Source organism: Poecilia reticulata, linkage group LG2 (assembly GCF_000633615.1).
Source record: "Poecilia reticulata strain Guanapo linkage group LG2, Guppy_female_1.0+MT, whole genome shotgun sequence".
Taxonomy (NCBI): Eukaryota; Metazoa; Chordata; class Actinopteri; order Cyprinodontiformes; family Poeciliidae; genus Poecilia; species Poecilia reticulata.
This window is the reverse complement of record NC_024332.1, coordinates 17,134,222-17,146,848: the sequence shown is the minus strand read 5'-3', so window position 1 is coordinate 17,146,848 and position 12,627 is coordinate 17,134,222. Positions and strand designations below refer to the sequence as shown.

At 46.7% G+C, this 12,627-nt stretch overlaps 1 protein-coding gene across 3 annotated transcripts in view; it reads right to left on the bottom strand.

Annotated features, from left to right (window-relative positions):
- Positions 1–579: 579 nt before the first annotated feature.
- bcor (BCL6 corepressor) overlaps positions 580–12,627 on the bottom strand; it is a 47,704-nt gene continuing 35,656 nt past the window's right edge. For all 3 annotated transcript variants that reach the window (XM_008433875.2, XM_008433883.2, XM_008433891.2), the window contains 5 exons: positions 5,751–5,917; positions 4,649–4,794; positions 2,905–2,982; positions 1,787–1,940; positions 580–1,688 (listed from right to left, as the gene is read on the bottom strand). In XM_008433875.2, the coding sequence (XP_008432097.1) occupies positions 1,358–1,688; positions 1,787–1,940; positions 2,905–2,982; positions 4,649–4,794; positions 5,751–5,917 (876 nt within the window). In that variant the 3' untranslated portion in view covers positions 580–1,357. The remainder of the gene's footprint in view (positions 1,689–1,786; positions 1,941–2,904; positions 2,983–4,648; positions 4,795–5,750; positions 5,918–12,627) is intronic.

Genomic DNA, 12,627 nt, shown 5'->3' with positions numbered 1-12,627 from the left:
GTATTTAACAGTCTTCTATCTGAAAATAGTCAACAAAGGACATCCATCCATCCATCCATTTTCTTGCACCCTTGTCCCTTAATGGGGTCAGGAGGGTTCAACAAAGGACATGAGAGATTTAAAAACCTTTCACAGTACAGGTGTAGACAACACACGCTCCTCCGTCTCTTTAAGATGCTACTGTTGGGTCCAAATTAAAGGCCGTTATAATAAACTTCAACTCTGGAGACTGGATTTTCCGCTAGTCTCATTTATAATTTTATAGTTGTGTCCACCAGAGGGCGCTTTGAGACCTACATATTCCGCTTCTCGTCGAAAGAGAGGAGGCAGAGTTCTTTCAAGACCGCGGCAATAACTTGCCAGGCATCCATTTTCCAAGAGGGGGCAGTATAGCACCGTGTTCACATCGTGGTCACATGCTGGGTAATTAGGCATGAAAAGCGGTTTTGACACGCATCAGAAGCTGACATCTGAGATTAATGAATGACACAAAAACTGGGAGTTTGGTTCAACTTGCAGTTTGTATATTTATTTTAAAGCAACTTCTTTTGTAAAATATAAATACAAATTATGGGATATTTTAATTACAAAGTTAAAACAAAACAAAAAATGAACACACGAGAGAAAAAAAAAAAAAAAAAAAGAAAAAAAAAGACCGTACTGCAGTAGCCTTCCCCGTTATATACAAGCTCTGTGCCACAGGGGGAATATCAACACCATCTTAAAACTTTATTATACAAACAGTTTTGCAGTTTCGAACGTTTAAATTACAGCCTGAAAAAAAACTTAAAAAGAAAAAAATTTTTTTTACAACAAAGTAGCCCCTGAGGCTCAAGCGAGCACTAAAGTTTGAGAACTAGGGGGAGAAAAAAAATGGACATCATGTGCTTTCTATAAACACAAATATCAGACTGAACAGCACAGCCTCAGAACTATTCTGTACAACGAAACATGCACAGTGCGCTGTACATTCACACACTCCGTTCAGCCGCTGAAAGCACGACTACTCAATTTAAAAAAAAAAAAGCTTTGAGGAGCAGTGAGCAACGTCACAAAGGGGGAAGAAAAAAAAAAAGCTCTCCATATCATATATATTGTATATATTTATTTATACATATATTAATTTATAAAAATAAGACCATTATTAAGTCTCTTGAGTCAGAAATGAGTCCTTAGTTAACGGAGAGAAATGTTTCCGCAGCCCAGTCAGCCGGTTGGGTCAGTCCGTCTGTACAGTGCACCGGTGCTGGTCCAGGTCCGGGACCGGGCCGAAGCCGAGAGAACTAAGGGTCACGCTAAGGCATATCTGTAACCTCTGATTGGTTCTAAAGCAAACGCCGCTCGGTGAGGAACAAGGTCAGGATGAGGCCAGCCTGCCCGCCGCCTTCATTTTGTCCTTGAGTTTGTCCGCCGGGTGCTCCCAGCGGTCGTCCAGACACTCCAGTGTTGAGCCCAGCAGAGCTGCCAGCTCCGCGCTGTCCTCCACCAGGTCCAACAGGTCCTTGCTGTCCGGGTGGAAGCCCTCCAGCTCCTCCGGGCAGGAGAAGAGCTGCGACAGGGACGCCTGCCGGTAGAACTCGGCCTCAGCCACCGTCACGACCTCCATGTGGGGAAAGGCTTGCCGGAAGGCGCGGGCGGACATGCGCAGGCGCCGGAGCACGTCGGACAGCAGCAGCCAGTTTCTTGGTCTGAAAGAGAGGGGGTGGGGGGAAGAAGTTGAGGAATGAGGGCGGGTGGAGGCTATAAAAAATAAGTAGCGATGTCTGCTCCGGAGATCAAAGCTCACCCCTGGGAGAGGGACACCTGGATGTTGTAGCACGGCAACAGAGGTCGGTCGGAGAACTCAAACTCGAACACCTCCCTTTTCTCGTCCTCATCCTCGTTGTCTGGGCCGGGGGCGTCTGCCAGGATGTTGTAAACGCCGCCTTCTTCGCCAGATTCTGACACGCAAACAACAACATGAGTTGGCATCGTCACCATCAACGTCGTAAAGAAGCTGCCTTGATTAGAAGAGGTTTGCTGACGGAGCAAACGGTGCGTTCCTACTGCAAGAACCTTTTCCAGCTCCCACAGTAGTTTCTGTTGATGTTTCCGTTTCTAAATTAAGCACCAAAGAGATTACCAGATTATATTTTTGACTACACTGAACTATAAGTTGAGGGTTTTTTTTTTCAGCAATCTTCCATCTTTTTGTTGAGACTGTTACGTAATTTCAGTTAACTTAAAGTAATATTTAAACCCAGAAACTAATTTTAAACACAAGTTTATGTTAAGATCAGTCAGAAAATATAAATTCAATAAGTTCAATGAGACGGCAAAGAGAGTAAATGCTGCACTCAGATCACTTTTAGGGACTTAAACCAGTAACGTACAAATGTTTTACTCTGTTTATGTTCCAGGAACAAATAAAAACAACTCAAACTCCCACAAATATGAAAGCTACATGTGGTTAATTGCCTCAGGTTTTAAGAGATTTTAATTCCGTTTCACAGTGTAATTGCTGCCTTGGAAGACTGCATCTGAACAGATTCATCTTTCGATGAGTTTTCAAGTTACTCCGCTTATGTTGTAGAGTGTAATCGCTTTAAAAGATAAGTCAGTTTTAGAACTGAAAATTTTAGATTTTTTTATTTCCAAAAACAGAAGCGTCTTTCTTTTGTCTCGCACTCGGTAGTCGAGATCGGGCCGGTTTTAGTKTGAAGTGACTTTACTCAGGTTTTAAACCATAACTGCTGCACATCTGAGATGAAGACTGGTCTAGTTTCACAGTTTTGGAACAAAACTGAAGCAGCAAAGTGGAAACGCACTCAACCCGAGGCCAAGGGGAGATAAAAGGTTCCTCACGGTAGAACTGCACCGTTTTTAAAGCATTACAGGACAGACAGAGTGCTGATCAGTACTCACCACACACAGCACTGCCATAGAACTCCCAATAAAGCCCTGGGTCGTCATCTGAGCGGCCCTGAAGGTCAGCAAAATAATCTGTGGAGAGAGGAGAAGCCTGTTATTCAAGAGCCGGGCGCCTGGGGACAGGCAACGAGGCAAATACAATTGCCCTTGGAGACTACGGCAGACAAATGGATAAAGAGCACAGTAAAACAGAGGGGGAGAGGGAGCGTCAAGAGAGGGAAAGAAAGAGAGAGAGAGAGAGAGAGAGTGAAAAGAAAAACAAACAGAGAAATGTTTTGAGGTGGTGATGGTCAGAGGCCGGGGGCTGTAAGGCGGGGGAGGAGAGCGACCGTCTCTGCTGGGTTAGAGCCGGCTCAGTTCAGAGCGGGGCCACAGACGGCTGCCAGGAATCAAACAAGAACCACACACAGTCGCTCAGAGCGAGAGCGCACACACACAGCAGAGAGAAAGAGAGAGAGACAGAGAGAGCGAGAGAAAGAGAGAGAGAGAGAGAGAAACAAACAAGCACAGGGAGCTGGATAAGCAACGAGGTGTGTATTCAGCGCGCGCGCGCACATTTGCCGAGCGAGAGCCGGGCTCCGTGCCAGCGCTGAGGCGTGGGGCGTCTGGCGTGTGTTTGGAGGGATTAACGGCCTCCAGATGAGTGGGACCAGGTGGAGGGAGGGCGGCGCGCAGCTCGCTCCTTCTCCTCCAGCACTCCCGACATCGATCCGTCCCGTCGCCTCAAAACTCAACGCCGACCGCCACCTGTCCGTTTTCTCCCTCACGCGACGGGTCGTAACTAGTTCGGCACTCAGGCGGAGAGAGAGGCAGCTGAGCATGATTTCATTTCCCTCTCCTCCCGCACACAGAGCCGTGTTGACTCAACTTAACTATAAACATCCAGACGAGCCCTCGCAATACACACACACACAAACTCCAAACACAGAGCGTGTCAGACTCCAGCGAGGCTGCCGTGCGAAACGACAGGCGCTCTCCAGCCAGAGCGAAGCCTTTTTTTCTTTCCCCCTCCGCACGTACGCCGAGCAAACACAGTGGCCGTTGCTAGGTAACCAGATAGAGGAGCCGAGAGGCGGCAGCAGCACGCACCCCGGCGAGCCGAGAATCCCTGTCTAACAGGTGGCCGAGGGAGGGGAGAGGAGTGCGGCGCGGAGGAGGCGGGCGCCTGAGGGGAGATGAGATGACAGAGATGGACGTGTGGAGCTGCTGCTGCTGCTGCTGCTCCGAGGTGGAAGAGGAGGATTTACAGAGAGGGAGTCCTGCCAGCAGGTTGAGCAGAGGTCAGAGCAGTGAAAGAACAGCAAACAGAGAGAGCAGGCATGGGGGGGGCCACTGGGAACAGGGTTGGTGACCAAGCTTTTAAACCGTTTACCCCCGGCCCTAACCCTGATCACCACTCTTCTGGGCTTCTTCTCTCAGCAGCTGAAATTCACTATTATTCTCATTTAAATGAAATTAAAGGCGTTTGATTTCTGACCCCAGTCTGTTAATGAAAGAGAAAAAGAAAAGTCCGGAAACATTTTTATGTTGGTTATGTTTCCACTTTTTGAAAAAGCTATGTTTTTGTGCCGATTACGTGCAACTCTCTCTCTCTCTCTGGGTTTGTTGCCACTTGTTCTGCTCAATACAATGAAGTCAGTTTAGAAAAATGTCCACATACACGTTGTGTGCTCCCCTTCTCTCAGAACCTTAATAACATTACACTGGAGTTTTGCTTGAAAATGTAAACAACACTCACCGGAGAGGAAACGCTCCATGGTGTCGCTGCGGGTCATTTTCAGCAGGCTGCGGCCAGAATACGTGGCCAGAGTGGGGTCGGCTCCGTACGACAGCAGGACCCGCACCACGTCCAGGTGGTCATTCTCCACAGCGTCGTGGATAGGTCTAAACACACGCACAATGATGCACAGACGGAGGTTTCAGGGGGTTAGAGGGGGTTTGGTGAGAAATTACAGCATGCGTCATTACTTTTTATGCTCCTTTAACCTGCCTTGCCCCCATAACATGCACCTTATTTATTCCAGTTTAAAACTATTTAATAAAAAAATTACAGTTGCTTTTAATAAGCCTCATCCTTTCCCACATTTTGTCTTTGCCCCACTTTACTCAGATACCCATAAATATAATAGAGATGCACCAATCCACTTTTTTCACTTCCGATACCGATACGGATATCTGAGGTTTAGTATCGGCTGATACCAATCTGATACAGAAAAACGGCTGAATTTACTTAAAATGTTTCGTTTTTTTAAAAAATACAGACTTAGATGGACTGCATTACAAATTTACTTGACAACTCTGACAAAGTACAGCACACCGAAATGCACAAATAGCTCGAAAAGCTTGGTCAACATGTAAAAGCAACTTTTATAGTGCAATTAGGAGTATAACAGCCAATCAACAATATTCCMCCCCCCCCCCACCCCCAATATTGGGACAGATACAGATATTAATATCGGATCAGTGCATCTTTAAAATGTAACACAGAGATTGCCTTCAGATGTCACCAAAAGGTTTTGGCAGTAGTGGTGAAAAACCAATGCCAAGTTGGGAAATACAGGGCAAAAAATCTGAAGGAGTTAAAACTTTAGAGGACCTTTTACTTGTAGCTATAGCTACATTAAAATAGCCTTAATCAAAATGTATGCATCCAATGAAATAGCCCAGTCAAAGTCTAGAACTATATATAATTCTGTGGCAACAATTGAAATTTGTTATATACAAAAGCTCACCATCTACTCTGACAGAGCTATAGCTGTTTTGACGTAGAATAGGCACTGAACACACTGAAGAGGAATGCGTGAAAGAGAGAGAGAGAGAGCGTTTCTTTTTTTATTTACCTGGTCCCGTCCTGTGCGCTGCAGTTGATGTCGGCACCATAATCCAGCAGATGTTGAACGATGCTGAGCCAGCCCCGGGCACACGCCTCGTGGAGCGCGCAGTAGCCCGCGTAGTCTCTGTGGTTGACCTCGCAGACTCTGTTCTCCAGGCAGTACAGCACCACCTCCTGAGAGAGACGACAAAACAAAACAAAACGGTGAGCCGCGCTTTTTCGGCACGAGAGGGTGTTTCTCTACGCGTGATGACAAAGAATACACACGAGCAGACACAGCCTTTCCCCTTTACGGTTCCTGTGGGAGAGGAATGACGGGAGAGGAAGAACTGAGTGTGCTCTTGCGCCGGACAAACATACGCAGAGGCGCACAAACGCTCCATAATACCGGAGCTGGCGCCAAACGCATAGAGGAGCCCGAGAGTGACTCAACTGCGCTCTGCCTGCCAGATTCTGCTCGCGCACGTACGAGTGTGTTTGTGCGTGCGTGCGTGTGTGTGTGCGTGCATGCGCGTTTGTGTGTGCAGCATGTTTGGGGCCCGGACGCCGCCGTGGCAGCCAGCTACAATGGCTGGGCTCCGAGCGCGGCATAATGGAAGCGGAACAAAGAGATTTGATGGAGGCGCTTAAGAGCTGGAAGCGTTTTCTCTGGTCTAAGGCTGTGACAGTTGGGCGTCCGGCGCTAAGTAGTCAGAATGGTCTTTATTGGACGGGAGCAGCGTCTGCCGCCATTAGGCAGAGAGGAAACAGAGAGACAGGAAGCTGCTGGGCAGCGTGTGGATACAAGGTCTGCTTGGGTCAGACGGAGAATTTCTACGCTGCTAATGTGCAGCCTGCAGAGTAGCAAATTTTTATAGTGATTTCAATAAGCAGAAATGTTTTTTTGTTTTGGATTAGACATGTAAAGTCATACATTAAACTCCCAAATCAAAGCTGCAAAAAAATACAAAAATAAAAAATGTAAGCAGACTTGCACAAATTTTGTCTGTCTTCCATGCAATCAAAGATCCTCTCCACAAATCAACATGCCTGCACCAAAGACCAGCGTCTTTTGTGCACCGTGAAAGCGCAACCATTGATTAGCTTGGGAGTTAAAAAAAATATGTTAAGATTATGTTTTTTGGGGGGGGGGGTTTCCTGTGAGGCAGAGACATGCAGCTGAGACTGGTGGTGGGGAAAACCGAACCTCCTGCTGCTGCAGTAACAGCCGAGCTGAGCTACTTCCTGAACAAAATCCCCGCTGACTAAAAGGACAGATCGTGGTTTCTGCGAATTTTTCACTGTGAAATGACAAGTTTCTCATAAGTTTTTACACCCCTCTCGTCAAAAAAAAAACAACAAAACAAAAGAACAAAAAAAAAGTCGTGAGACAACAAGCTGGATTCCTGTTCGGTGGTAGGGTGCAGGGTTATTCCACTGATCTTTGCAGGCATCTGGATCAGCTTAGCTCAGGTCAGTTTCAAAACCCATAACAAACTGTTGGGGTTAAATCTGGAGCGGATTATTCAACAATAAACACAGATTCTTTGAAGCACACTTTGTGATCTGTGACGCCTTTATATTGTTTGTAATAACTTAAAATAGGGGCTTAAGTACTCTGAACTACAGGTTTAGAGTAAAACCCTGATCCAAGAAGGTCTAGAGGCCAAAAGCAGATCAATTACCCGTTTTAATTTTATTTTTTAAATGAGTGCAAATGAATACGTCTTCTGTCAGTATCTGTAACAACTGATAAAGGAAAACAACAAGAAAAGTTATTATGTGAGAAATAAAGCAAAGATCTTATCCAGACGTTAAACTTCACAACCAAAAGACTTGGAAAACAATCAGATAAAATTTAAGACAGTTGGTAACATAATGTTCATCTGACGTCATCGTTTATAAAACAAAAGTGAGAACTTTTTATTTAGAGCAGATGAGTAAAAAAAACAACAAAAAACGGCAAATTTAGGGAGGAAAACATCTAGTTTTTCTTTTAACTCACCTTGGAAATTAAATTTTTACACGAAAGTACTAAAAAGAAAAATGCAAAAATTCAACTATTTCTAAATGGCCTCCCCCCTCCCACACATCCGTCGTGTTTCAGGATCCTTTAGAAAAAAAAAAAAACGCTCCGTTATTAAATATTTATATATGCATGTGAATGCAAGGCTCGTTTATCCAGATGCATTCAAACTCCGTTCTGCAAGCGGTCCTGTTGCCGTGGGGAGCCAAAGCGGCTCATCTGAACCTGGGTAGACGACACCAAGCCTCCATTTCTATGCTAATTCTGGCCAGCCATCTAAGTCCAAGTGTTTATCGCGCTCCCTCCCCACCCTTTCAGCGCTTGGAGGGTGGGGAAAAAAACCCGGCAGTGGAGAGAGAAAACAGGCCGATGGACGGGAGGGACGAGCAGAGGACGGAGGGGACGAGAGGCAGGACAACCCGGCAGATGACAGATGAATGAATCTGTGGAGGAAATCTGCCGGGGCCGTCCTTTGGGGCCACAGCTGATAATAACAAGAGATGAAAGGGTGGGGTGTGTGAGAGAGAGAGAGAGAAAGAGAGAGAGAGAGAGAGAGAGGGGGGGGGGGGGGGGAAACCAGGGCGGAGAGATGATGCCGAAGAAGAGGAGGTAAAAGTGGAAATCCGGAGTGGGAGAAAATAGTGAGTGAGTGAGAGTGAACGGGGAGAAACGAGGGGAGGGTGGGAAGACGCTCCAACTGGTTTTCTCTCGCTGCCAACACTCTGTTTGCCTGCTGGAGAGAGATTCAGGAGCGCTGTGCCGAAGCTCCCCTCTGGGGGATTCCACTCGCTCTATGCATGTGTTGTGTGTGTGCGTGTGTAAGAGTGAGAGCAAGTGTTAGAGAGACTGACGGCTAGGGAGTGTTGATATGCAGCGTGCCAAAGTGTGTCTGTGTGTGTGTGTGTTTCTGTGCTGCTGACGCGTGTGGCTGTGGAGGAGGCGCAGCGCTAAACCTCCGGAGCCGTGTTTAATATCGCTGGGAGAGAGCGAGGAGCTTAGCACGAAAGCCCCGGCTTCCCGCCAGACGCGAGCACACATACACACACAGACACGCACACACACACACTCCTCCGCAGTAAAACGAGACAACGTCCCCCCTACCCCCACCGCCACCTCCCCTCCGCTCCTTCCTCTATTCTCTTCTCTCGCGCTCCGTCCTCTAATCTCCCTCTCTAGAATGCTTCCCCGCGCTCCCCTGCAATCAATGCATCACTCAGACGTTTAACCCCTTCCGGCGCTGCCTGCGTTGGATGCGTGTCACATGTGTAGGTGATGCATGAGCGAATCTGCCAGACTGGAGTTTTCCGGCGAAAAGGAAAGTTGGTGCGTGCTCGGAAAAGTGAAACGTGTGGGTGGGGTGAGGATTCAGCGAGACTGAAGGCGCTGCTGCCGCTGATGATGATCTCACAGTTAATTAATCTAACACTGAGCCACTCAGATTCTATTAACAAAGCTGAGAGAGAGAGAGAGAGAAAAGTCACCTCTGGCTGCCGTGATAAATGCCCTCCTTTTCGAGCAGTAATTTGCGCCACGTATTCCCCCTCATCCACATGCAAAACGAGTGATTCAAGGGGCCTAATATGAGTCACTGTCTGTTCTGGTGGCACGTCAGACAGCCACTGAGGCAAAAATAAAACAAAAAAAACAAAAAGAAGTTGGTGAAAGCTCGGGGTGACAGCTTGCTGACTGCTAAATCTGGTTGCTCGCCAACTTTCCAGCTCTCAGGTATAAGCCTGTTTGGACGTTTCCATGTCGACGCTCGGCAGCGACTTCGGGGTAATGAAAACGAAGCAAACACCAAAGAAGAAGAAAAAAAAATCCATTTAAGTTCTTTGAATGGCCTCTTGAGCCCGGTTCTGAAAACAAATTAATCTGCGCAGCCTCRTTGTTCAAAGGGTTTGCTTTAGTCCAAATAAAATCATTTGCAGACTAGATTTTAAAAAAATAAATAAAGTCGATTATTAGTACCAGAGTTATACTAATATTAAACCCCAACACGTAAAACTCAGCTGTGGAAATGGAAATAAAGTGATGGCAGCAGAAGGCTTTTAAACAATCATTTTGTGGCTATATTGTTAAAAATCCCCATCAGGCAACATAATTTATAAGGGAGTTATGTTGTTACAGTCTGTAAAAAAGTACAAAGTTGTAATGAATTTTAATATCATATAGATCTGAGGAAAACACTAGTAAAAAAATGCTATCCTACAATCTAAACAGGCGGTGAAAGTGTGTAGAGGTCTTCCCTTATATTTCATGAGTACAGCTCTGGTTTATTTGCTGCAGGACTGCCTTTAATCTGTGCAGTTCAAACATTCGCATTTCTGTCTKTACATATATAACTTCAAGAGCCAAAGACCAAGCTACACATGCAAACTACAAAGGCGGAGGAAAAGGAAACTAGCTAAGCATTGATTTAAAATGGAAAATGATCGGAATGGCTGTTGTCCAACTGTAAATAGTCCCAAAATTTAGCAGTGGTTTTGAAGTGCTTATTGCGCCTAAAATTGTCCCTTTTGTTGTTCCACTATCCGTAGAGTAACACTTGGAGTATAGAAAGCTGACAGATTGTCATGGCTGGTTAAATTAGTTGGGCTATCTGCTCAGGGGTCCAAGCTGCTGAACACAAGCTGCTCATATCGGAAATGGTAATGAGAGGTGCCCTTTAGCTTCCACGCACGACTGTATTTTTCACGACTCAAACGCATTAATTTGTATGTAAGCAGACAGTTTTTCTGCCAGCTGGTCAGCAGTGTGCAGCAACAAGTGGGTGAGGGTCAAAACTATCTGAGGAAACTCTCATCTATATATACTGGAAATGAGAGTACTGAGTCATATGAATAATATGTTGGGTTTTTTTCCTTTTTCCTTTGCAGTTTTTCAGCAGTGGACTTTCACAAAACATAAATTTAGACTGCTTTTCATCAGCTCTTGTGTTAGGACCAAGATAGAGTGGAGGGGGGCGAGGGGTGGAAGTCAGCCCTCCTCTGAGCCGCTGAGCAAGTTAGTCACGGTCCCACAACAGTCGACACAGAGGGGGGATGGGAGTAGGCTGAGTAGGCTTCCCGGGCTCAACGCTGCGATGTAGCCATGACAAGCCGTCAGTGAAAGCAGCTGGCAGGGGGGATTTAGGGCGAAAACAAACTAGGATGACCATGGGTTCTTTCGCGCATACACCATTTCTTGCCATTAACACAAACTAGAAGCTCCGAATTACTGCAAAGCAAGACAGATAGATGGATTTCAGTAGAGGGTAGTTCGTTCCGTAGAAAACAGAAAACTAATGTGACCGCTGACGTGCTTACGATTTCAAATGAACAACGTTTTACGCTTATTTTCTGTTTAGACTATGCAGAGTTTCTCTCTGTGCCTTCTTTGATTTCTGAGAAGTTGGTTTCATCTTTTTTTTTTTGCGATCACATGCGTAGCTAGCATGAGCCGTGATTTATGAGCSAACAGAAGCAGTTCAGAGACGGGCTCGCCTTTGCCATGTCAGCGTTTTTTATGGCCGATTATATATCAGAACAGCAGAATTTGGCTTTCCTGAAAGTGAGGAGAAAGTGCGGTAACATCGTGTGCAGTAACAGGTTGGGGAGGGGCAGAACTGGGTTGTTATCTACAYTCCGTTCACCTAGAAGGAATTTTCATTAAAAATGCTTAAAATCTTTCCAACAGTAATGTAGTTTTACTTKATTTTAGATTCTAAAATATTAACTTTTTAAAACCTTMTTATACCTTTACGGCAGATTGTCCTCAATACTCCTTTGGATCCCACCATCTGCCTTCAGTCTGATGACCTTTGAAGTAATTGCGCCTTTCTACGTTAACCAAACCCTGCCACTGCACAGACTTCCCTTCAAAGTTTCGCCGTCACAGAAGCCGGTCCAACAGGGCGCTTCAGGTGAAACCGAACTTTTGTCTTCCGCTTGGATCGCATCGATCTGACAGCCGAGCTCAGAAGCGATTCACCGGAGGAGAATAAATGACAGATTGCACCTTTATCTGAGCCTTCAGCGGGCAGAGCTGAGGGGCCCCCGATCAGCGCCGCGAGAGGGATGAAGACATCCGCAGAATCTCTCCTCATTAGCATTTCAAATGCTCAGCGAGCGAGGCAGAGCGAGCGGCGAGAATAAAAGGCGAGCGAGCGAGCGAGGGAGGAAGGAAGGAGAGAGAGTGGGCTTTCATGTGCAGAGGCACGGATTGCGAAACTAAATGAACATGAAATATGCACGGTGCCGGGGACGGGGGGCCTCGGGAGCTGCACGGAACGCGCTGGGTTGACGCACGCAGATGCGCGCGCGCGCGACAATTYTTGCGTTCTGCTGCGTACAGGTTTTCACACAAAAGGGACGCCTGAGCCAACAAACCYTGCTTCTCCATCCCCGTTTTTAGTCCGCGTGCGTGTACGGAGTTATTCTAAACGTGCAGCTCTCTCTCTCGGTGTGTGTGTTGTGTGTGTGTGTATGTGTGTGCGCACGCGTGCGAGTTTGTGTGGGTGTGCGACAACGGCGGCGGCGGTAGCAGCGAGCGCGGAGGAAAAGAGTCGTCTCTCCGTGTAGCATATGGAGAGGAACACGTCAGGGAAGTCTGTGCGTGTGCTTATTGGGTCAGAGCGGGTGTTTCTCTCCGCATATTTCCTTGCATGCTTCATAATCAGCATGTGAGCCGTGTGTGTGTGTGTGTGTGTGTGTGTGTGTGTGTGTGTGTGTTTGTGTGTGTGCGCCTCCGTCTCGCAGGCCCTCGTATCTCTCTGCCTGCGTGTGATAAGCCCGGAGCTCGCGGCGCTAAAACACCAGTGAGAGACAAGCGCTCTGTGCAGCTACAGGCTTGTGTGTCTCTGTGTGGATGTGTGTGTATAGGAGAGACAGAATGCATAAAC